Source organism: Lithobates pipiens, unplaced genomic scaffold (assembly GCF_037356315.1).
Source record: "Lithobates pipiens isolate NorthernLeopardFrog02 unplaced genomic scaffold, aLitPip1_a1.2 Scaffold_16, whole genome shotgun sequence".
Lineage (NCBI taxonomy): Eukaryota > Metazoa > Chordata > Amphibia > Anura > Ranidae > Lithobates > Lithobates pipiens.
Genome location: NW_027507748.1, coordinates 141,099,445 through 141,125,347, shown reverse-complemented (window position 1 = coordinate 141,125,347; position 25,903 = coordinate 141,099,445). Strand labels below are relative to the sequence as shown.

The 25,903-nt window shown below is 42.8% G+C and overlaps 1 protein-coding gene across 2 annotated transcripts in view; it reads right to left on the bottom strand.

Moving 5' to 3' along the window:
- Window positions 1-1,663: 1,663 nt before the first annotated feature.
- The window catches only part of NAGPA (N-acetylglucosamine-1-phosphodiester alpha-N-acetylglucosaminidase), a 44,727-nt gene continuing 20,487 nt past the window's right edge, over window positions 1,664-25,903 (bottom strand). For both annotated transcript variants that reach the window (XM_077480537.1, XM_077480538.1), the window contains exons 6-11: window positions 17,974-18,179; window positions 15,538-15,585; window positions 14,715-14,843; window positions 6,168-6,287; window positions 5,965-6,046; window positions 1,664-4,124 (exon numbers count right to left, since the gene is read on the bottom strand). In XM_077480537.1, coding sequence (XP_077336663.1) covers window positions 3,893-4,124; window positions 5,965-6,046; window positions 6,168-6,287; window positions 14,715-14,843; window positions 15,538-15,585; window positions 17,974-18,179 — 817 coding nt within the window. In that variant the 3' untranslated portion in view covers window positions 1,664-3,892. The remainder of the gene's footprint in view (window positions 4,125-5,964; window positions 6,047-6,167; window positions 6,288-14,714; window positions 14,844-15,537; window positions 15,586-17,973; window positions 18,180-25,903) is intronic.

The following is a 25,903-nucleotide window of genomic DNA, read 5'->3' as shown; positions in this document are numbered from 1 at the left end:
ATGTAATTGCCCCTTATATTCTCCACAAACACTACATTTTCTAAAAGGGATACCCCTTTTAGAAAACATGTAATGTTTGTGGAGATTCAAGAAATATTCAGTCCTAAAATGTGTATTTAACGCATGCGCAAGGATAAAACAAAAAAAAAAAAAAAAAAAAAAAAGTTAATAAAATACAGGGGTTGGACAAATACTAGGGAAACACTACATGATTTGGGAGGCCTGAAAGTGATAACGTTTTTTCGCGGAAAGTGGAAGTGATGTAACATTTTTTGCTTCCGCTGTGTGATAAGACACCTAGCTAACAGAGTCATGTCAGAGTTTCAAAGAGGGCAAATTGTTGGTGCCCACTTAGCTGGTGCTTCTGTGACTGAAGCTGTCAATTTATTTGTGGTGTCGCGAGATACAGTCAAAAGGTTATGATGGCATATAAAGTTTCCAGGAGAACGTCGTCTGATAAGTATAAGCGCAATAGACATGGTCAACTGACCAAAAGAAACAAAAAGAACATTGTGCAAGATTGTGACCCATATTTTTGCATAGTGGTAACAGATTCAATTATCTACAACCCAAGACTTGTATTTGCCAATTCCCCAGAGAATTCAGGCCGTGTTGGATGCCAAAGGCGGTCCAACACCATGTTTGGTAACAATTTTGTTCTTTTACCATACTTGTTTCCATAATTTTATCCAATCCTTGTAACTGTTCTGTTTTATTATATGCTGACAAATGTACTATAAATGTAATTGAAAATTAATTTTAATATTTAAAACCACTGTCAGATTTTTTTGCAATCTGTGCCCCAGGAAGTTTTTACTTTCTGAGCTGTAGACCGTGTGAGGGAAATCCCCTATTAGAAAGTTGTCACGAGTGCATGATGTCACAGGAAAATTAGATCCACAACACAGGCACAGAGAGCAATAAAAACCTGACAGGAGTTCCAACTGTTCAGCACTTACAAATCTTAAAAAAAAGGTTTTGCCTTTAGTTATACTTTAATAAAAAAAAAAAAAAAAAAAAAAATACACCACCTGCTTGCTTCATCTAATAAACACAAAGTGTCCATGAGTAATATTTTGTACTTGCCTAATTATAGAGAAAAAATACTTTACATTTCAGGCTACGTTTCCACCCATGCGACTTGGGACTGCAAGTCGTACACCATGATTTCCAATGACTATCGTTCATATTTGTGCGACTTCAAGTCGCAGTTACTTCAGCCCCTGTTCACACCGCATCCAATTTGCAGGACATTTTAAAATACATTCATTTGAATGCATCTGGTTCACATATGTGCGCTGAATTCGCACTGCGCATTGCACAAAAAACGTGTGAGTTTACTGGGCATTGCGGTGTGAATTACAAGCCCATTATCTTCTATGGGAACGTATCTTATTCGCAGATGCATTCCGTTCTGAACACGAATTCTCTCCTTCTCCTCACTACATCTCCCCCCTCTCACTGCTCACTAATCCACAGCTAAAATGCAGAGGAACCTCTGAACAACTGATTTTTATCTTCGCAGTGAAACTGGAGCTTCAATTCGCAACGCACATGTGTGAAACCCGGTCCCTGCACTACTTTGGTCCCACTTTGATGCGACTTAAGGCCCACAGACCTCAAGAATACACAGGCATTGCTTCACGGCAAAAAAAAAAAAAAAAAAAAAAATAAAAAAAAACAATCACACGACTTTCAGGTCGCAATAGTGTAAATCTAGGCTTATAGTGTAGCCCTCAACATAAAGAATATAAATAACCAAAAAAAACAAAAACAACTTATGCATGCCCTTTTAGTTTAAATTGGCTTTCTAGTTGCAAAATGTTTTCTTCCTGACGATCATTACTCATGCCCACATAGTTACTTGGCAATATTTGAAATAATCAGTTTAGATAATATGTATATATAAAAATTAGGATCTTTACAGTTAAAATAAAAATCCTTTTTGGCTACTGTACTTAACATAAACGTCCTCTTCACATTGCCGATTACATGGTTCTTCCTTCCAGGGCCATGTTTTGCAGGCACAGGGATGCACAAGGTGTTGCGTGCATCCCCATGCCAGCAGTCCCATAGAATTCTATAGCACAGCCACTGTGCTCAAATATGACATTTGTGTGGGTGTGAGTGCCTGTCCCCGAATTCCCAGCAGTTTGGGGCTGTGCACCAGCACAAATGTCATATTGAGGCACAGTGTCCATACAGCCGCGTATATCCATAGACATCTATGAGACTGCCAGCAAGGGGATGCTCGTGACACAGCCCTGCACAGGGCACACAAGTAATTAGCCATGTGAATGAGGACAAACATTTGCACATGCCCTCCACTGACTATAAAACAAAAAATATATTGGCACTTGAATAGTGGAGGACAAGTTCAAACAGGACCTTTTAAGACATAAATCCAGTGTCATGGAAATACAGACATATAATAAAATACACGTATACATTCATCAATATTATCAGGATCAAAACAGCGTCCTGAGTACTGTACCATTATCATCATCAGTGATCTGATGGTATACTCATTCATTATCTTCAAGCTTTAAAACCCCAGTACGAGGTTGGGATTAGAGGTCGACCGATATTTGCCGTTTTTTAAATAATCGGCATCGGCCGATTTGAGCTGATAAAAAGCCGATTTAGAACTACAGCGGGACTTTTCTATTACAGAAGTCATTTCAGTCAGTGTAAGTTGCCTGAGTCGTCATAGCAACACTTTCCTCCTCTCTGGGCAGCCTGCCAAGAAAAGAACTAAATGATACAATGTTTACACTTCTGAATGAATGAAGTCATCTCTCTGTGTAGAAGTTCTCAGTTTAACCATTTAAAGACTAAATCTTTTCTGACACTTGTTGCTTACAAGTAAAAATCTTGTATTTTCTGCCAGAAAATCACTTAGACCCCCCAAAAATGATATATATTTTTTTAGCAGAGATCCTAGGGAATAAAATAGCGGTTGTTGCAATATTTTATGTCACACGGCATTTGCACAGAGGTCTTTCAAATGCATTTTTTTTAGGAAAAAAATACACTATTTAAAAAATAAAATAAAAACAGTAAAGTTAGCCCATTTTTTTTTTTTCGTCCAAAAGTTTTGACTACCCGTTTTTATTTAATGTATAGGTTTTTTTTTTTAATCTAAATCATACATACAAGTAAACTGATTGGGGGTTTTGTTTTGTTTAATAAATGTTTAAATGTAAGAAATTTTCTGTATCACGTATGAAGGCCGCTTTCACACTGGAGCGGGCAGGCGTTGATGGTAAAACGCAAGTTTTAGCGGCTCTTTACCATCATTTTAGCGGTGCTATTTGGCTAGTGGGGCACATATAACCCAGCTAGCGGCCAAGGAAGAGGTTAAATGCGCCCATGAAGCACTGCTGCCAAATCGCATTGCATGCGCTTCGGCAGTGGTGCCCATTCATATCAATGGGCAGGAGTGGTGGAGGAGCGGTATACACCACTCCAAACGTGCTGCTTGCAGGACTTTTTTTTTAAGATCCTGCCAGCGCATCGCCTCAGTGTGAAAGCACTCTGTCTTTCACACAGACTGCAGGGGAGCCATTTTACAGGCGCTATTTTTAGCCCAAAAGCGCCTGAAAAACGCCCCAGTGGGAAAGGTGTGTTAGATCAAGGGGGATTAAAAAATAAAAAAGGAAAAAAATAAATAAATAAAATAAAATCGGCCTAACATATCGGCCCAAAAAAAAACGGCATCATATATCGGCTATCGGCCGCCATGATTTCTAAATATCGGCATCGGCATCAGCCAGAGAAAAACCCATATCGGTCGACCTCTAGTTGGGATGAATGTAAGGCACAAGGTTTCTGCATGTCATAGATTGCATAGGTAGATGCTGAACCATCTGCTTCATATTTGTCCTAGCCTTCAATCTCCACTTTTGCGAGGTGAGGTTTCCACATCTGTATCAGAGTTGTACAAATCGCAGGACTCATACATATCTGGAACATCCACATTCCCATTAATTTTTCGCAGCTGCTGGTAGGAATAGGTCCAATCTGTACGTTTTTCTTTACATGTCCAAACTTGCTTGATATTAAACACAACACTGATCACAAGAAGCAAAGCAAGAGTGCAGGTTACTATTGCCCATGTTTTTCTGCAAATGAAAGGAGGGTGGGTTAAACAGAATACAACTGTAGTATCAGGGTTAAAGCGGTTCTCCAGTCAAATCTTTGGTATCAGCTGACTTCATAAATTGGACACTTATCTGTCCATGGATCAAATGCTGCCCTTACCCAGGCTTATTTTTCATTAGCCTTTGGGTTCCGAGCATCTTAAAAGTGGGCAATGGGCTGCGACAGCTTGTGGCTTCAGAGCCGGCTGCCAATAGCGCTGCACATTGTGAGCGGTGCCGCTGTCTTCTGGGAACTGTGACGTGTCCCAGAAGACTGCAGGAAGGGAGGAGAACTTCTGCTTGAATTGCCTAGGCAATCCAAGTGGAAGTGAGAGCGGGTACCTGTCAAAACCAGGTAGCCCCCCCCCCCCACAAAGATTACATGACAAATTACGTAAAGGAGGGGTGGAGAGGACTTAAAGCAGAACTTCCCCTTTTGGGTGAAGCTCCACTTTTACAACTAATCCTTTTATTTACTGAAATATACAGGATTTTGCTCATTGTGCGATTGGTTAAATAAAATGTAAAACACTGACTGAATCTAATCAAAAGCAGAAGTAGTATGAACTATATGTCAGTAACAGTAGCCAGATTTTCCAACCTATCCTGATAAAATGGTCAAATGCAGAGAAGCAGTATGGGAGCCAGGATCTTAAGCTCACAACACACATTACAATCTGAATGTACAATTTCTGTTAGATCTACCAACAACTAGGTAGTTCAATAGCCTGCTTGACTGGATACAGACTGATTGGCTAGTTTAGCTAGGTCCTCATATTACATTCATTTTTTTAAATCTAAAGTTGATTGTACAGTCTGATTGTAACATGTATTGTGACCCTAATGCCCCGTACACATGATTGGACTGTCCGACAACAAAACCATGGAATTTTGTTTGAAGGTTGTTGGCTCCAACTTGTCTTGCATACACACGGTCACACAAATGTTGGCCAACAATTACGAATGTAGCAACATACAAGATGTACGACGAGTGGATAAAAAGGAAGTTCAATAGTCATGTGATCTCTCCATTATGAATGCTAGTTTTTCAAGAGTGCTTCCAGCTTGTACTTGATTCCGGAAATGCATGGACTTATGTGCGACGGACTTGTGTACACATGATCGGAAAGTCCGACAACAAACATTTGTTGGCGGAAAATTTGAGAACCTGCTAGCCAACATTTGCGGAAATTCAGAGAACAAATGTTCGATGGAGCATACACACGGTTGGACTTTCCGCCAACAAGACCACATCCAACATTTGTTGTCGGAAAATACGATTGTGTTTACGCGGCATTAGAGTTGTTTAAAGTAGAAGTCCGCCCTAACACTAAAATCCCTGCATCTACAGACATCCACGATCTAACACTAACCTATCTAGCCCTGTAAAGAAGAAATCAGTATACATACCTTTCCACCACTGAAGACCGGAGTGGCTTCAAAAAAGGTATGCATACTGATTTATTTTTTACAGGGCTAGATAGGTTAGTGTTAGATCGTGAATGTCTGTAGATGCAGGGATTTTAGTGTTAGGGTGGACTTCTACTTTAATTTTACTGCAGAAGATCTCTGCACATTAGACAGGTTTCCATGCCACGAGTGTCTACACTCTCTGCAGCGTTTGTGCTGGGAACAGAAATAACACAGGGCCAATGTCCCAGCACTAATTATTTAAAAGTACACTTCAGTAAAACAAGAACATTTTGTGCTCTTGCAGACATATGTCCAGGATTTTACAGCCCATACAGGAGAGGGATGTTTTTGCAAAAAAAAAAAAAAAAAAAAAAAAAAAAAAAAAAAAGAAGGGACACACAAAACTTACTCAGTGAAATATATTATTTTGGCATCAGAAGGTACTTCTTTCCACCAAGAAGCATACATCAGTGATTCCGTACAATGACCAACTGAAATATAAGAATGTGAATTCAAATTAAACACACAAGAGTTCTTGTTGCAATCACTCCAACTGTAAATCATCTTAATTTTCCTGCGTTTTTTTTTTTTGTGCAACAAATAAAAGCATACCTTCTTTTGGTACACGCCCATCAGTAATATTGCAGCTTCCAGTAGCATGGTCACAGTAACACTGCTTTTCACAATGGCAAACTTCTTGGCACTGTAAACCATAAAAACCAAGTGGGCACACTGCAAAGAATAAATAACACATTACATTGTTAGGCAGTATAAATATACAAATAAAATGTATAGATATTTCAGATTTTTCTACTTATTTATACAGTGCAGTTTTACTTTAAAATATTAGTGCAAAATGAAAAAGTGAAATATACCTAAGATTCAAACACTTTTGGATTTATATGGGCTTTTAGTTGGGAAAATATATATATATATATATATATATATATATATATATATATATATATATATATATATATTTTTTTTTTTTATCACACGTAAATGATTCAAACAAATTTTAATATTACACAAAGATAACCCGAGTAAATACAAGATGCAGTTTTTAAAGTTATTTCATTTATTAAAAGGGAAAAAAGCTGTTCAAACCTGCCTGGCCCTATGTGAAAATGTAATTGCCCCCTCATGCTGAACCATGTATGAACTGTGATTAACCACAATTTTTGGGCAAGCCGAGTTAAAATTTCACTTGCCACACCCAGGCCTGATTACTGCCAGACCTATTGAAACAAGAAATCACATAAATAGTAGCGGTCTGACAAAGTGAAGCATGCTAACTTATCACAAAAAGCCACACATCATGCGACGATCTAAAAAAAATTCAAGAACAGATTAGAAACAAAGTAATGTACATGTATCGGTTTAGGAAGGGTTTCAAAGCCATTTCTAAGGCCTTGGAACTCCAGTGAACTATGGGGAGAGCCATTATCCACAAATGGAGATAACTTGGAACAGTGATGAACCTTTCCAGGAGTGGCCACCCTACAAAAATGACTCCAAGAGCATGACCAGGACTCATCCAGGAGGTCATAAAAGAACCAAGAATAACATCTAAAGAAATGCAGGCCTCAATTGCCTCAGGTAAGATCAGTGTTCATGATTCAACAATAAGAAAAAAAGACTGGGCAAAAATTGCATTCATGGAAGAGTTTCAAGGCCAAAGCCACTGCTGACCAAAATAAATAAATAAATAAAAAAAAGAGAATACAAAGGCTCGTCTCACATTTACAAAAAAAAAATCTTGATTATCCAAGACTTTTAGGCAAATATTCTATAGACTGATGAGAAAAAAAAGTAACAAACAAAAATTTGGTTCAAACAAAGAAAAATTTAGGTTTTGGCGTGGCCTAGTCAAAGCCTGGACTTAAATCCAAATCCAATACAGATGCTGTATCATGACCTTACCCAGGCCATTCATGCTGGAAAACCCTCCAATGTGGCTGAATTAAAACAATTCTGCAAAGAAGCGTGGGCCAAAATTGCCCCACAGCAATGTGAAAGACTCATTGCCAGTTAGCATAAACGCTTGATTGCAGTTGTTGCCACCAAGGGCGACACAACCAGTTATTAGGTTTAGGGGGCAGTTACTTTTTAAGTTAAAGCCAGGCAGGTTTGGACAGCTTTTTTGCCTTAATAAATCAAACTACCATTTAAAAACGGAATTTCTTTATTGTACATAATCTGACACAGAGCCTTAAGTAATTACTTAATGGGTTATAGGTCACATTCAGGACACTGGTATACCCAATCCAAGAAGTTCACTTCCTATATAAGCCCTCCTCCTTCCATGAGCACATCAGCTCTTTTGCCAGTGTCTAAGATGTTGGTCACAAGTGAATATGTGCTCTGTGGAGCTCCAGGAGGGATCCATGCTGGATTTTAAAGGATGGTACCTGAGGGCCTCATATCCGATGCACAAGGTTTTGCCTCTCTTTGAAGGGCTGAACCCAAGAACCTAGGGCTTTGGTCTTGCTTCATTACCTGGCTTCCCTGGTGGGGTGCTTTACAGGTCCAAGGGAGTTGGAACCAAGATATATAGGGACCCAGTCCTTGAAGGTTTGCTAAACACAGCCCACCATGATGGGTAAAGGTTGGATTTTAATTCAGCAAACCCTGCGGCGGGGATAAGGTAAGGGAAGAAACTTGGGTATTAAAAACATCTATGTACTCTTCCATTAGGGAAAAATCATGCCTTAATTCTCCACTAGAGGGAGTCTATGCACATACCTTACTCTGTTTGCTGTAAAGCTCAGTCTGTGTGTGGTGGTAGCAGCGTGTGCAGGGAGATTTTTTCCAAGGTAAAAAAAAAATCTGCAAAATGTTTTCCTCCTCCTCCCCCCCCCCCCCATGGGACCAGAGGGTTAGGGGGGACATCAGTACTGTACCCCCTTACATTACACCTCCCCGCTGCGGGGGGGGGGGGGGGGGGGTGCGGAGGTCCCGCTGGTACTGCCAATTGTTTTACTGTGGATGATATTACTGTTTGTCCGACTGCTGCTGGATGGGCTCTGCCTTCCTTCCCCCCTCCTCAAATTGATAGTGCAGCTGCTTCTTACATCTCAGCCCCTGTATACGTGACCGAATATGTCCTTTCCTTCTCCCCGCAGGGTCTGGAAGAAAGATTAACGGCTTTAATCGCATCCTCTATTCAAATGCATAGGACGATACCCCTCCCCCACTTCAGAACCTTTGCAAGGGGCAATAGTGGTCACAGGATGAGGCGTTACCCTCACTCGATCAGGAGGAAAAACAAACAGATGATTCCTCTGTGGAGATAACAACGGTAGATTAACCTTTTTCAGCCTCTCAATCTGCAAAATTGCTGATGCAATCTCTTACGCAGATGGTTCGCTCCACTTTCATGCTACCCCTAATAGAGTCTCCTGAAAGCTTGGTTTCTTCCTTGGGTTCCTTAAAACCTTCGCAACCTTTCCATGCATTTCCTGCACATGCATTACTAGAACAGCATACTTTTGCTGGATGGGATCACCCGGATAAACATTGTCTACCTCCTAAGATTTGCAATTCTCTATCCCCTGGAGGAGAAATTCTCGAAAAGATGGAAAATACACGCAGTTGGCGCTATGTGAATAAAGGCCTAACTTGCCCAGTAGACAATGCACAAATGCTTAAGGATCCAACAGATAAAAAGTTGGAATCCCTGTTAAAAATCTACTTTTTACATGGCAGGTGCTGTTACTCAGCCTGCAGTTGCTACAACAGGCGTCTGTCAATTCCTAAAGGACCAATTTAAACAGGCCCTTAGAGAGCTTCCTGCACAACAAGCTCGGGATTTGGCTGAACTACCAAAAGCATTATGCTTTGCCATAGATGCCATTAACCGCCTAAGAACCGCCTCACACCAATATACAACGGCAGAATGGCACGGCTGGGCACAAGCACATACAGGTATGTTGCCCTTTAAGTGCCCAGCCATGGGTGACGTGCGCGCCGCCGGCGGCGCACCAGTGACCTGGTCCGGAGCTCAGTGATCGCGGGACCCACATACTCGATCGCTGCCGGTGTCCCGCGATCGGGCCACAGAGATACCGTATTTGCCGACGTATAAGGCGACTGGGCGTATAAGACGACCCCCTATTTTTCAAGTGAAAACACAGGTTTTGGGCAATACTCGCGGTATAAGACTACCCCCCTTCTGAGGCAACACCATTTAAAAAAAACATTACAACCATTAACAAAACACAAAGCAAGAATGCCAACTACTCATCCGCCATGCTGTGATATGTCATAAAGTAAATCAAACAATAATAAACACAAACGAACAGAGATCTATTGAATGCCACAACTCTGAAAAGTAGAATTTTTCACTAACCAAACCTATACCACTTTAGGGTTACAGTCTATGGGAATTGTCCACCAAAATGCATTTAATAACCCCCCTTTCATATGTTCCAGATTTACCTGTCCCTCTTGGGTGCCTGGGACCTCAAAGGCAAATAGCAGGATGTATAGTAGTAGGAGATCAGTGAATGGATTTACCCAGGGAAGTATGGTGAGCAGTGTATTATTTTAATGAATACAACGCCTGCTTGGATTGGCAGAGGCTGTAGCATCATCAGCCCTTGCCTCTCTAAGCCAATCCGAGCAGGCTACTCTATGTAGCCTGCTCAGATTGGCAGAGGTTGTTACTCCAATCCAAGCAGGCTCTGTATTCATTAATAGAATACATCGCTCGCCGGGATTGGCTCAACGGCGTATACTGTTTGTAGCTGAAGCCACATACAGTATTAGAGGGCTGACATCCATCGGGCAGCATTGTATACCTGTATACCCAGCGTATAAGACGACCCCCAATTTTTGGGCATTTTTTTTTAAGTGTAAAAGGTAGTCTTATACGCCAGAAAATACAGTAAGTGTAAATGAACCTCTCCTCGTGCCTCCTAGTGAGGCTGTCACTGATCGTCTGTTCCCTGTTATAGGGAAAGACGATCAGCGATGTCAGACGCCAAGCCACACCCCCTACAGTTAAAAACCACACACACACTTAACCCCTACACTGCCCCCTAGTGGTTAACCCCTTCACTGCCAGTGACATTTTTACAGTAATCAGTGCATTTTTAATTGCACCGATTGCTGTATTAATGCCAATGGTCCCAAAAATGTGTCAAAATTGTCCGACGTGTCCGCCATAATGTCGCAGTCACAATAAAAAAATAAAAATAAAAGCTGATCGCTGCCATTACTAGTAAAAAAATAATTATTAATAAAAATGCCATAAAACTATCCCCTATTTTGTAGATGCTATAACAAACCACACGCTTATTGCGATCTTTTTAAACCAAAAATATTTAGAAGAATATGTAATGGCCTAAACTGAGGAAAAAAAAATTTTTTTTTTATATATTTTTGGGGGATATTTATTAGAGCAAAAAGTGAAAAATATTGATTTTTTTTCAAAATTGTCGCTCTATTTTTGTTTATAGCGCAAAAAATAAAAACTGCAGAGGTGATCAAATACCACCAAAAGAAGGCTCTATTTGTGGGGGAAAAAAAAGGACACCAATATTGTTAGGGAGCACCGCACGACCACGCAATTGTCAGTTAAAGCGACGCAGTGCCGAATCGCAAAAAGGGGCTTGGTCCTTGAGCTGCAAAATGGTGCAGGGCTTAAGTGGTTAAAGATTCTACTCACCAGGCATTCTGCCTTATTCTTATGCTTGTGCATATGCGTAGAATCCTGTGGTTAAAAAATTGGTTCGCTGAAGCATCATGTAAAAACCTCTTAACTGGTTTCCCTTTTCATTGGGAGTGACTATTTGGAGAAGACTTGGACAAATATATCCAATTTCTAGTGGAAAAACCTTCAAACCTTTTTATGGTACCAAAACTAGATGTCAGACACATTCTAGATCTAAAAAAATCGAAATCAGTTCCTGAAGATCAGCGCCTTTTGCATTGAGATGCTCAGGTCAGTAGTTTCTATCCTTCTAGGAGAACTTCTATATCAGGGATGCATATCTGCATGTCCCTATATTTCCCACTCTCCAAACGTTTCTGAGGTTCAAAGTAGAACAGCAGCATTTTCAGTTTGTAGCCAGCCTTACCCTTCTGGCTGGTCACAGAAACCCGGGTGTTCACAAAAGTGCTGGCCCCACCTCTAGCCAGGTTAAGGGCACAGGGCATAACAGTCGTAGCGTACCTAGACGATCTATTACTAATATATCAGGCGGTGGCTCATTTGGAGCAAATCGTACGCACTACAACCAACTATCTGAAAAGTTTGGGTTGGATTCTGAACCTAGAGAAATGTTCCTTAACGCTAAAAAGGCTGAAGTACTTGGGTCTGATCATAGACAGCCCAGGAAAAAAAGGTGTTCTTGCCTCAGACAAAAACTCCGTAAGAGAGCTGGTGTGGATGGTCAGGTCAAATGGCGATCCCTCCATTCACCTTTGCATGAGGCTGCTAGGAACCATGGTGGCTTCATTCGAAGTAGTTCCCTATGCCCAGTTTCATTCAAGACTGTTGTAAAACAGTATCCCGTCTGCTTGGAAACAAAACAATTCAAGCTTTAGACTTGCCAATGCAGCGGTCCCCAAGAGTGTCCCAAAGCATCCATTGGTGGTTACTAACCCAGAATATGCTGAAAGGAAAATCCTTCAGACCAGTCATCTGGAAAGTGGTAACAACGGATGCCAGCCTTTCAGGCTGTGGAGCAGTACTAGAGAAGACAACTGTCTAGGGATATTGGTCAAGAACCGAAAATAACCTATTCCATCAATATCGTAGAAATTCGGGCAGTATGTCTGGCTCTAAAGGCCTGGACCTTCGGGTTACAGCTTGTCCTGTCAGGATTCAATCTGACAATTCCACAGCTGTGGCCTATATCAATCACCAAGGGGCCACTGAAAGTCTCTCAGCGCAGAGAGAGGTGAACCATATTCTAAGTTGGGCAGAAAGGAATGTTCCGTGCCTATCGGCAGTCTTCATTCCGGGAGTAGAGAATTGGCAGGCAGACTACTTAAGTCGCCAGCAGTTATTACCAGGGGAATGGTCTCTTGACCCCGACATATTTGGGTCAGTTATCGCTACCCTGATTAATGCAAGGAAGCCAGCTTCCAGAACTATAGAGTCTGGAGGACTTAAGTTTCCTGGTGTGAATCCAAGGGTTGGCACCCTTGGAGCTATAGCATAGGCAGAATTCTTGGCTTTCTACAATTAGGGGTAGAAATGAAAATGGCCTTGAGTACTATTAAGGACAAGTTTCAGCTTTATCTGCCTTATTTCAAAGACCACTTGCTACTCTCTCTTTAGTCCAAGGTTTTATGTAAGGGATTACGTGGCTTAATCCACCCGTCAAACCTCCCTTGAACCCTTGGTACCTGAACTTCGTTTTGTCGGTGTTACCAAACAGCCATTTGAACTGATACAACACATTCTCCTAGTCCTGACTAGGAAGTTGTTATTTTTGGTCGCTTTCTTGTAAAGAGCGATATTAGATTTGTCACGAAGACAGAGTGGTTTTATGCCCTCATCCAGACTTTTTGTCAAAAGTGGTTTCAGGTTTTCACCTGAACCAAGATATTGTCCTGCCATCGTTTTTTCCAAAACCATGTTCCAGGAAAGAAAAAAGTCACTACATTGTCTTGATGTGGTGAGAGCAGTGAAAATCTATTTAAAAGGCAACTGCTCAGATTCGTAAGACCGATGTCTTATTCTATTATTATTTAGGTCCTCAAGTCTGGGGGCACCCTCCAGGTTGTGTCTCCCTCCCTTCAAGTAGCATTGCTATGGGACGTGCCATTAAGTAATTACTTAAAGAGAAGGTCCGCCAAAAATTTTTTTTTTTTTTTTAAGTCAGCAACTACAAATACTGACTTTAAAAATATGGACACTTTCCTGCCCAGGGCGCCCACAATGTCAGCACCCGAAGCCAATCTGTCGCTCGGCTCTGGAGTGCTGCCAACATCTTCAGTAACGGAATCAGGAAATGAAGCCTTACAGCTTCACTTCCCGGTTCTCTACTGCGCATGATGCACTGCGCAATCTGGATGGTCCCCTGTGGTCTCTTGGACCCGTGTGTTTCCCAGCAGATAGCGGGGGCGTGGCAGGAAGAGGCCCGGAAGTGGGTGCAAATACTTATTATTATACAGGTATCTACACCCCCTGAAAGGTGCCAAATGCGACACTGGGGGGTTCCGAAAAGCAGAGGTTCCATTTTTGTGTGAACCTCCACTTTAAGGCTCTGTGTCCCCATGAAGTACAACAAAGAAAATAGGATTTTTATAACAGCTTACCTGTAAAATCCTTCTCTTGGAGTACATCATGGGACACAGAGGTCCCTCCCCTCTTTTTTGGGATTCAAGTATATTGCTTTGCTACAAAAACTGATGTGCTCCTGGAAGGAGGGGTTATATAGGGAATAAACTTCTTGGACTGGGTATACCAGTGTCCATCACCTGAAGGTGGCCTATAACCCATTAAGTAATTACTTAAAGCGGAGTTCCAGGCTTTTTATGTTTATTAAAAGTCAGCAGCTACAAAAAGTGTAGTTGCTGACCTTTATTAAACAGACACTTACCTGTTCCACAGGCCAGCGATGTGGCCAAAACGTAGCGCCGCGCCTCTCCTCCTCCTCTCCACCAGCGCCTCCATTGCCACTCTGGGCACCCGGCCGCGACAGATTTCTGCTTCACGGCCGGGCACACATGGCGCATGTGCGAGTCGCGCTGCGCTCCCGGAGAGGACAGGCGATCTCCTGGGACCCGTCACGTGTCCCAGGAGAACGCCTAGAGGGAGGGGCTGCCCAAGGCGAAAGGAGGAGTCGCCATGGCAGTCCCTGGGGGTGGAAGGAGGAAGGGGGACAGGAAGTCCCCCTCCTAACAAAGCCCCCCCCCACCCCAGAAAAATGACATGCCAAATGTGGCATGTAAGGGGGCGAGGAGTACTTAAAGTGAAAGTTCCATTTTTGTGTGGAACTCCGCTTTAAGGCTCTGTGACCCATGATGTACTCCAAGTAAAGGATTTTACAAGTAAGCGGTTATAAAAATCCTATTTTTCTCGGGTTATCTTTGTTTAATAATAAAATCTGATGATGATCTGAGTCATTTAAGTGTGATAAACATGCAAAGACAAAAAAAAAAAAGCAATGTGAATGATAAACTATAAATTTTGATCAATACCTTCTTCACAGTAGGGCCCGTGGAATCCAGGTGGACATGTACAGTTCCCATAAATGTGGTCGCATGTCCCATTGTTCTGACACAGACACTTGCTGGCACATCCATCTCCATAGTAACTCTGAATGCATGCTAGACAAAAGAAAGAACATGGAATATGAACATTCATTACTTCCATGTGGCAAATTATACTGTTGCTTGCTTATCTGGATGTCCACTACACTTTAATAATGCTCTCTGCCATTGGTTTTGCTCTCACATTTTACAATTTCCAATATTTGTAATGAAACTGTTGTAAACTGAGCATTTTTAGCTGATAGAAAAACAGCTGCAAACTCAAGGGCCGGAAATATGGAAACCTGAATGTTTGCTGTGCTGAGTTTTTCCCCATGATCAGACATTTTCTGCATTTCTCAATTTCCTCTTCCTTGTTGTTCTTAAGGACCTGTGCACACGGGTTTGTTTTTGAGCTGCTTCAGAAACGGTAAGCAATGTTTTCATTTGATCTTACAAGCAGTGTTCACCCATTTATAACGCAGCATTTACTTTGCTTGCATACTTTTGGTACATGCAGGATGTCCCATTTTCGATACATCTGAACTGTTTTTTTTTTCTCAAAGATATGTGCAGATTGAAAAAGGTTTATGGTGCTTGCACCTTTAGCAGTTTTTTTTTTTGCCTTTGATAATTGTTTATAACCATACAGGTTCACTTTCTCCACATATAAGAGCTCTTGGGAAGACTCTGTGACCCCAAGGGAGCCTACACATACCACTGGTGTAAACCCTATATGTTTACCCTGTAATTAGGCAAGCATGAAAATTACCATCACTGCAGTTACTGCCTGTCCAGCCAGCGTCACATTTACATCCAACTGAAATGAAAGAAAATAGAACATTTTAGAAATTTAACATTATAGTAAATCATCTAAACATGCATTATACTGCATTAATGTGCATAATATTTTCCTACAAGTAATTCTAAAAGCATAAGGTTTTTTTTTTTTTTGTTTTTTTTTTACTTTTTTTGCATTCAAGTAAAAAACCTTTCATGATCAGCTAACCCCAGACCCCCTTACTTACCTGGCTTCTCTTTTGTTCCAGCGATGTGCCATCAGCTGCGGTGCTACTCTCTCTTCCAGTATTCATAGGACACAGACGGCAGTGGGAGCCATAGGCCAAAAAAATTACTTTAATGAATTAGGCGCACGCAGATGTACGTCCATTTTTTGAAGAGGGATATCTCGGTAGCGGCAGCTGCTGCTGCCACAGCCGAGATATCCATCTCTTCAGGCGCCAGTCGTATGTGCGATAATGGTGGTTTCTGCAGCAGGTTCGCCGCGAGATCACCGCTATCAGTGGCAGGAGAGGTGTCACCCCCCTCCCGCCGCTCTCCTGCACCCTCCGCCGCTTACCGGAGCCATCGGTAGTGGTACAGGCGATCGGGTCCTTTCCTGTGCTGGGTATAGAGACGAGTGAGGCCAAGATGGCCCCCAATCGTCTCTATACCATAGGAGGGCGGAAGCAACGTCAAAACGTCACTTACGCCCATACCTCTTAAAAGGTATATTTTTTCAGTGTCATTTTTTTTTTCAAATGACTATTTTTTTTTTTTTATTGCATTTAAGTTCAAATATGAGATCTGAGGACTTTTTGACCCCAGATCTCATATTTAAGAGGACCTGTCATGCTTTTTTTCTATTGCAAGGGATGTTTACATTCCTTATAAGAGGAATAAAAGTTATCCATTTTTTATTTTGTTTTAAAACAGTGTAAAAATAATAAAATCAATTAAAATAAAGTAAAAAATAAAACGTTTTTTTAAAAACACCCCGTCCCGACGAGCTTGCGCGCAGAAGCGAGCGCATACGTGAGTAGCGCCCGCATATGAAAATTGTAGTCAAACCACACATGTGAGGTATTGTCGTGATTGGTAGAGCGAGAGCAATAATTCTAGACCTAGACCTCCTCTGTAGCGCAAAAAATGCAACCTGTAGAATTTTTTAAATGTTGCTTATGGAGATTTTTGAGGCGAAAAGTTTGACGCCATTCGACGAGCGGGCGCAATTTTGAAGTGTGACATGTTGGGTATCAATTTATTCGGCGTAACATTGTCTTTCACAATATAAAAAAAAAAAAAAAAATTGGGCTAATTTTACCGTTGTCTTATTTTTTTTATTCAAACGTTTTTTCCAAAAAAAGCTCACTTGTAAGACCGCTGCGCAAATACGGTGTGAAAAAAATTATTGCAATGACCGCCATTTTATTCTCTAGGGTGTTAGAAAAATAAAATAAAAAAAACACAACAATCTAAAATGTTTGGGGGTTCCAAGTAATTTTCTAGCAAAAAAAAAAAAAAAACTGTTTTAAACAGATTGGCTTTAAACTCCATGAAACGCGTAGAGTCCATACTCAGGGATGCCAAGTCAAGTTCACCCTAATTATGAATTTTATTAATTATATTTATATCCAATGATAATCATGTTCACTTGATCTGTGTATCCATTTAATTACATTTTAGGATTGCTTGCACCAATTATGTTTTCTCCATCTACACACCTTATATGCCAATATGATTTGTTATGCTATGTTATGCATGATTTATATATTATGATACATTATACAATACTCATTAATTGAATTATATCTGATATATATTGATGGTTTAGCAATTCCCCATGGTTACACAGACCTTCCCATGCATGGGGCTGTGATAATGAATTTACTTTTAGATATCCCAAATTACGTCCAAAAAATTCACACTTGGGGATGATTAGTCAAGTTTACCCAATTACTAAGCCTTTAATTAGGATTTATATTCTAGGATAACCATGATCACTTGATCTGTGGATCCATTTAATAAATTTTTTAATTGTGTTTGTACTAATTATGTTTTTTCTATTACAAATATTAAATATATTAAACATGATGATTAATATTTTTATGCCATGTTATACATGATGCATTATATATTATGATACATTACTTATTATTTTTCATGAATTTAATGTAATTTCATTTACTGGATTAATTAGCAACTTTCTATGGTTACACAGATCTTCCCATACAGGAAGAATTTACTTTGAGGTATCCCAAATTATCCTAAATACATATTCCTCAGCTAAAGTCCCACAACTTCCCTTTTCCGTTTATTGTAAAATAGATGTGAAATAAGACCCCTTCTACAAATAGAAAAAAAAAAAAAAAAAAAAAAAAAAAAAACAACACACAATAATAATAATAATAATAATAAAATTACATACTCTGGGTGCATTTCCCATGACCACTACAGTTTGAAGAGCCACAGAGAAGGACGTCACAGGAACTTCCAGTCCAGTAACCAGTACAATGACATGCTCCTGCAACACACTGTCCATGGCCTCCACAGTCAGGGGGATCACAGTACGGTTCATGGACACAGACAACAGTAGACACACTTCGTGGACAGCGCCACATTGATTCATTCAGGCTATGAAGACAAGAATTAACACTGTGACAGGCTACAATTACTGTAAGTGATAAAAGGAACACATTCTTTAGCTGTAATAGAAAAAAAAAACATTAGGCTTCATGCAAATTAGCTTATAAAAATGCTCCTAGCAGCAGCTTTTTTTTTTCCACTTCTAGAAGCAAATAGGATAAAACACTATGTGTCCATGAACACAATTAGTCTAGAAGTGTTTTTGAAGCTTCAGCTGCCAGGAGCAGAAAAAAAAAAAAAGTATATATAATAGGGTTTTTGTACTCACCATAAAATCCTTTTCTCTGCAATACACAGACCGACACAGCACCCACCCCTCCCTTTTCTCTTTACGTTATACTGCTTGTTGACGTATTGATGACTGCATGGCAGGCTGTGGGGTTGTTACCTAAGGGACCGCCCCTTGGGTGGAACTGGAAAGTTCTGTGTTTTACATAACATGTAATGCCTAGTATTCTCCTAAAAGGTGGCCCAACAACCCAATGGCTAAGAGAGGAGCGGTGTCGGTCGGTGAATTACAGAAAAAAGGATTTTACATTGAGTACAAAAAAAAAAAAAAAATCTAATTTTTGCGCAGAGCAGCCACCCAGTAGCATTAAAGCTAAATGGGCTGGTCAGTAAGTGGATAAGCTAACAAAAAAGGTCAGAAAAAAAAGCTGGATGGAAAAACACTCATAATTAGCTTTTTTGTGCCACTTTTAGAAGCATTAGCGTTTATTGCCGTTTTCTGTGTTGTTCCTCTACGCAGAAAAAAAAACCTGCTGGAATCTAGGAGTGTTCACTGTTTTATTTTTTATTTTTTTTCCTGCAGGTAAATCACTCCAAAAAAAAAAAAAAAAAAAATGCTAACTTTTTTTCTTCTCTATTAGCCATTGGGACATCCTCAAGCAGTGCCAAACCAGCATTAAAAAATAAATAAATAAATAAATAAAAAAAAAAACATTTCATCCACCAGTGGGAACTAGTGTAACTTTACACACAAAAAACAGTGCGTGGAAAAAAATAAAAAAAATAAATCTACCACAAAACCAGGGTACCCTCAACAGGAGTGACTACCCACAACCGCACTAAAAAAACTGCGGAATGTAATGCAACAGTGCACATTAACTTAACGGTACTGTGTTTTTATCCAAAAACCAGGAAAAAAGAAAACTATTGCATACCCAATTGCAACTATACGGCCGCCTGAAAAACTTTGCGGCCAAAACAGGCATCAGCTGATGCACCAACGTCTACCTTGTAGAACTTGGTAAACGTGTGGACAAATGAACAGGTCGCCATTTTACACACTTGGGCCATGACCGGAAAGGGGGGCACCTGCCCCTTCAAGGTGTAGGCTAGACTACAATCTGTCTGATCCACCTGGAAATGGTGGCCGACAAGACCGCCATGCCTTTCTTTGGACCAGCCACTGAAACAAACAGCGAGTCTGACTTCCGAAAGGGAGCCGTGGCAGACGAATATACCTTCAGAGCCCGAACCACATCCAGAGCGCGAAGGGCCACCTCCTTAGGATGTGTCGGCTTAGGACACAGATGGTAATACAATGTCCTCATTGATGTGAAATGCCGAGACCACCTTCGGCAAAAAAAGATGGTTGCGGACGCAACACCACCTTATCCTTGTGGATAACCAGGTAGGACGACTTGCAGGACAAAGCCGCCAGTTCCGAAACCCTCCTGGCCACTAGAAAGACCACTTTCTGGGAAAGAGTCAACAGAGGGATCTCCTTGATATTTTCAAATATTGTTTTTTGCAGCGCCGATAACACCAGGTTCAGATCCCACGGGGGTAACGGTGGACGCACCGGAGGGACTACATGTTGCACCCCTTGAACAAAAGGTACTCACTAGTGAGTGAGATAACAGGGGTCATTGAAAAAGGACAGCCAAGGCTGATATTTGTCCTTTAATGGTGCTTAACGCCAACTTCTGGTCTACTTCTCGCTGAAGAAACAGCAGGATCCTGGATATAGAAAAGGGAGCGCGGATGCCATCCCTTTCTCCTCACACATGGAGATGTAAGCCTTCCAGGTACGATGATAAATCTTCCTAGAAGAGGATTTCCTTCTCTCAACATAGTGGGGATCACCGAGTCTGACAGACCTCGGTTCCTCAACCCCTGGCTCTCAATAGCCATGCAATTAAAGCCAGCGATGGTAAAGCAGGATGGAGAATCGGACCTTGAGACAGAAGGTCCTCTCGTAAAGGCAGTCGCCAGGGGGTGTCTGCCACCAGCCGCACTAGGTCTGCATACCAAGGACACTGACGCTTGTTCCTCCTTGGCGATTGTCTGACTGGATCCTGATCGGACGCCCTTGCAGTCTCATCGACCATGTGGAGAGGCATAGCCTGATCGCTCTCAACTCGAGCAGATTGATTGGCAATTTGGATTCCTCCGCCGACCAGAGGCCCTAAGTCGACTGAACCCCCATCACTCCACCCCAGCTGGATAGGCTGGCGTCCGTTGTGATCACTGTCCATTTTAGGAGGTAGGAACGACTTCCCGGACTGAAGCACCGGGGACCTCAGCCACCAGATCTCTGACTAACTGGCACACCTGGATCTGCCGATACAGGGACAATGTAGAATTGTCCCACTTTGACAAAATCTCCTTCTGCAGAACTCTGGTGTGGAACTGGGCATACGGTACTGCCTCGAAGGAGGCCACCATGAGACCCAGAATTCGCATGCAGAAGCGAAGCGACGACCACTTGCGGTTCATCAGCAGTTTAACCGCGGCTCAGAGTCTGCAGCTTGTCTGAAGGGAGAAACACTCTCGCTTCCCTGGAGTCCAGCAGTAAGCCTAGGTACTCCAAACGCTGGGTCGGTACTACCACCGACTTGTTTAGGTTCAACAGCCACTCAAATTCCTGCAGGGTCTGCATGGTGATCGCCACACCCTCCTCTAACTGAGGCAGAAGATGCTCTCAGGAGGAGATCGTCTAGGTATCCCACGATCGCAATCCCATGTTTTTACAGTAACGCCAAAACTGGAGCCAATATCTTGCTAAAGACTCGGGGGGGGGGGGGTACATGCCAAACCAAAAGGGAGAGCCACAAACTGATAGTGGACTTCCCCGACTGCCAACCACAGAAACTTGATGCCGGAGGTAATTGAGAGCTTTTAAATCCAAGACACCTTCCTTCTTGGGAACTACAAACAGATTTGAGTAGAACCCCTGAAAACGTTCCGATTCCGGAACAGGTACAATCACCCCGTGATTCAGCAAGTCCCTTATGGCCCCCAAGAGGGCCTCCCGATGAGCCGGGAGAACTGGAATGCTGGAGGGGAAGAATCTGGCGGCCAAGAGAGAAACCATCTTGTAGCCTGAGGAAATCATAACGCAGACCCATTGGTCGGACAGTCAAGAGGACCACCTGGCTGTAAACTCCCGAGGGCGACCCCCCACCCGAGACACGGGTGGGGGCAAACCTTCATGCAGTAGCACTTTTGTTTGCAGGCTCGTTAGGCTTGCAGTTCCAGGGATGTTTCTGTCCTTCCGTGAATGTCCTGTTGGGCTGGGGACGTTTGGCAAAAGCTCCGGGCGGACAAAAAAGCCGATTGTGAGTGGAAAAGGAAGGCCCTTGCCTACGGCATGGCTCCTTAGCCTTCTTGGCCTGTGGGAGGAGCGTACTCTTTCCACCAGTGGCATTCTTAATAATGTTATCCAAAGAGGTTCCAAAAAGCCGGTCGTAAAGGAAGGGAGGATCCGTCAGGGCTTTCCTGGATATCTGGTCAGCAGACCAGCATTTTAACCAAATCAGGCGCCGCAGCGCCACTGCTGACACTTCCCCTGTTATCCAGGGCTTCAGAGTATCCAGGACCGCGTCACAAACGTACTTAAAGCGGGAGTAAACCCGCTGAATTAATTTTTATTTTTTTCCTGACCTGCAAGGGAAAAGGCATAATGAGCTAGTATGCACCGCATAGTAGCTCATTACGAAATACTTGCCTTAGAACGAGGCCTCGATATCTCAGACGATCCACGGTGAGGGAGCCGACATGTTCCCGCGGCGTGTCTTCTGGGTATTGCGGCTCCGGCGCTGCGATTGGCCGAAGCCGCGATATCGTCACTCCCGCGCTTGCACGTGGGTGGTTTCTTTTCGGCAAAGTCCGGCGTCCACTGGGCTTTCAGCCGAAAATCCCCTGTGTGCATGCGCTGCTGCAGTCAGCAGCGCATTGCGAGGGGAATATCTCCTAAACCATACAGGTTTAGGAGTTTTTTTTTACCTACAGGTAAGCCTTATTAAAGGCTTACCTGTAGTAAAAGTAAAAAAAAACAAAAAAAAACAAACAAACAACCAGTATACAACCACTTTAAGGCCTTGCACTAGTTGGTCTGCTAGTTCCACGCAGACAGGAGAAGCCCATTGTTCTCCCAATTCACGGTGAAACAACTTTGCCCACTCAGCAAGACCCCTTTCACACCGAGGGCGTTTTGCATTAGTAATAGCGTCTGCAATCCGCCCTCAAACTGCTGCTCCATTCATTCAGATGCCAGTACTGGTCGCACGGCTGACCCCCACAACCGTGAACAAGGAACGAGCCACTGCCTCGGCCTTCCTGTTCGTGGGATCCTTAAATGCAGGAGTCCCCTCTACCAGGATCGTGGTTACTTTGTTTAACCTGGATACTGGGGGGTCCACGACCGGAGGAGCCGACCACTTTTTGAGAAGGCTCTCCTTGAAGGGGTAACGCACCGCCATGTATTTCGGGACCGAAAAAGTCCATTGCGGGAGATCCCATTCCTTGTAAATTAACTTAAGTCAGATATGGGAACACCTATCACACGTATCACGCACAGCTGTAATAAGTGCTCCAACAAGCACTTTGTTGCGCACGGACCCGGACGGGGACTCATCCTCACTGTCCGAACGGTCCTGGTCAGCGTCATCTGAAACAGAGCTGGGGTCACCAGCCTCAGCAGGGCCCGAGTCTGCGTCAGAGCTCTCCCCAGAGGACGGGGGGGGGGGGGGGGGGGGTTGGTCGCTTTTTAGCACCCACACACCCCCTCCATCTTGGCAATTAAATTGAAGACCGCTGACAAGGCATTCCGCAGATGAACCGGTTGCAATTGCCTGGATTTCGGGGGAAGAAACTCCAGTTTCTGAAGCATGCTGACCCTACCCTGTCTGCCACCCGAAGGGGACAGCGACACCCTCCTTACTGTTGCTGGCTGAGGGGCTCTTTCCCGCAGTACTCACCACCCTGAGGGGTTCTGCGCTATCCAGCAGGTAGTTTCTGTAGTCTCTGTTGGCTCCCAGGTGCAGAGGAATCATCTCTGTGTCGGTTGAAGCAGCTGCTAATGGCGCTGAAACCACTCTGCAGTGTGCTCAGGCTCAAAGACAATGGCCGCCCAGTGTCCAGTATAAGGACATAAAATACAGGAAAAATGGCCGCCAGAGCACAGGAGCACATGCTGCCGCTAGAGAACACTGAAAAACATGTTCAGGCTTCCAGAAGACGGCCGCCGGCGCCCAGTAGAAGGACAAATCACAGGGAAAACGGCCGCCGAAGCCCAGGAGAGAATGCTTTACCTTGCCCACACCTAAGATGGCCACTGACGCAAAAACTATGAGGGACAGAGGGAAACAATGGCAGCGAAACAGCGCTGCACAGGACACAAGTACGGCCTCACAGGCACCTTCCAGGGGACTTGAAAAACAGGACCCAGGCACAGCCAGCCAGTGCAACCCACCCCCGCCAAGGTGAGAGCCCTCCCGGAGAGCCCCTGCACAGACACACACACACCGCTCTGCAGCATCCCCCACAGGGAGGGGGGGAGGGAGAAAGGGAGGTGAGGAACCTCCAAATCGACCTCCGAGGTAGGGAGAGCTGTACTTACCAGTCCTGAAGAGCTGGGAGACATTCCATCACAGACCCACACTCTGATCAGTCAGGGGTGGCTGCTGGCCCGGCACACTGTGATGCAGACATCAGTAGCCTGGTCATATGTGTGCCCTGGAGCATAAAACCTCATCGACCACCTCTGGAGCTGAGGTTTCGTCATGGCCTGCCTAGCGCGGAGATGCGGCCTGCACACGCTCGATGGCCAGGCTGGGGAGATTACAAGGATAAGGGTATCCAGCCTGTCACCCAGCCGGCTGTTGATAGCAGATCACAGGATCTATCATCTTGTGCAAAAAGCCAAGCTTCTGCAGAGAGAAAAAAAAAAAAGACAGACCGATAGGCCCGTCAGGGTTGCTAGGTCCTTCTCCTTCACTAGGCAAAATAAAAATGATGACTGCATGGCAGGCTGGAGGATTGTTACCTAAGGGACCGCCCCCCTGGGTGGAACTGGAAAGTTCTGTTTTACATAACATGTAATGCCTAGTATTCTCCTAAAGGGGGGCGTAACAATCCAATGGCTAACAGAGGAGCTGTGTTGGTTGGTGAATATAAGAGAAATCACGCATATATACACCTTGGATCTGCATTCCTGGGTAAGGGGCGCACGTGCCTGGCTGTGCTGTAATTCGTCACAGCACATGCCAATCACCAGGTCTTGGCCAGTGATCGACCACCCGGCGATTGGCTCTGAGTCTCACGGAACACAGCTCTGAACGTAAACAGCACAGAGCTGTGTTCAGTCACAGGGGATCTAGTTGGTTTTTCATTTCCTGCTAATCAGGGAATGAAAACAACTAGATCCCTGGTAAAAGCAGCACACACAAACACTTAGTAGGCACACATTTAACCCCTTCCTGCCCAGTGTCATTAGTACAGTGACAATGCAAATTATTAGCACAAAATCACTGTAATAACCGCACTGGTGATATCAGTGGCAGTTAGTTGCCACTCAATGTCAGTGTTGGATTGGCCCAAGCATTACACATCGTTAGGCACTCCTTGTTCGCCCTAGATGTTAACCCATTCCCAGTCTGTCATTAGTACAGTGATAGTGTATAATATCACCGATAACTGTATTAGTATCATTAGTGATGTCAGTGGCAGTTAGTTTGTTCCCACCACACTATCACAGTCCTATTATAAAAGTCGCTGAGCACGGCCATTACTAGTATTACAAAATAAATAAATTCCATAGCCCATAGTTTGTAGATGCTTTAACTTTGACACAAACCAATATACACTTTTTGGGATTTTTTTTTTTTAACCAAAAGCATGTAGCAGAATATATTTTGGTGAAAAAATGTATTAGGAGATTTATTTTTAATTTTTTTTTTTTTTTTTTTTTATACAGGATAGGTTTTATAGCCGAAAGTAAAAAAAAAAAAAAAAGTTTAATTGTTGGTCTTCTTTATTTTATATAAATAAAAAAACCAGGAAAGAAGAAAAGAAAGATTGATTTGTGTGATTATATATATATATATATACACACACACACACACACACACACACACACACATACATACATACATACATACACACACACACACAGACACATATTATATATATATACACACACACACATATAAATTTTGTTTGAGTACAGCATTGCATGACCACACAATTGTCAATTAAAGTTGCGCAGTGCCGTGCAAAAAGTGGCCTGATCATGAAAAGGGTAAATCAAGTGGTTATAGTGTGCATGGAGCCTTTCAAAATCAGAGTTATGCAGCCAAAAAATAAAGAAATGACAGAGAACAATGTTGTATAGCAGCTTAGTGAAAATGTGCACAAAACACCTTTAAAACTATGCTATAAAATGACACTAACACACAAATAATGTAAATCTGTATTCATCTCAA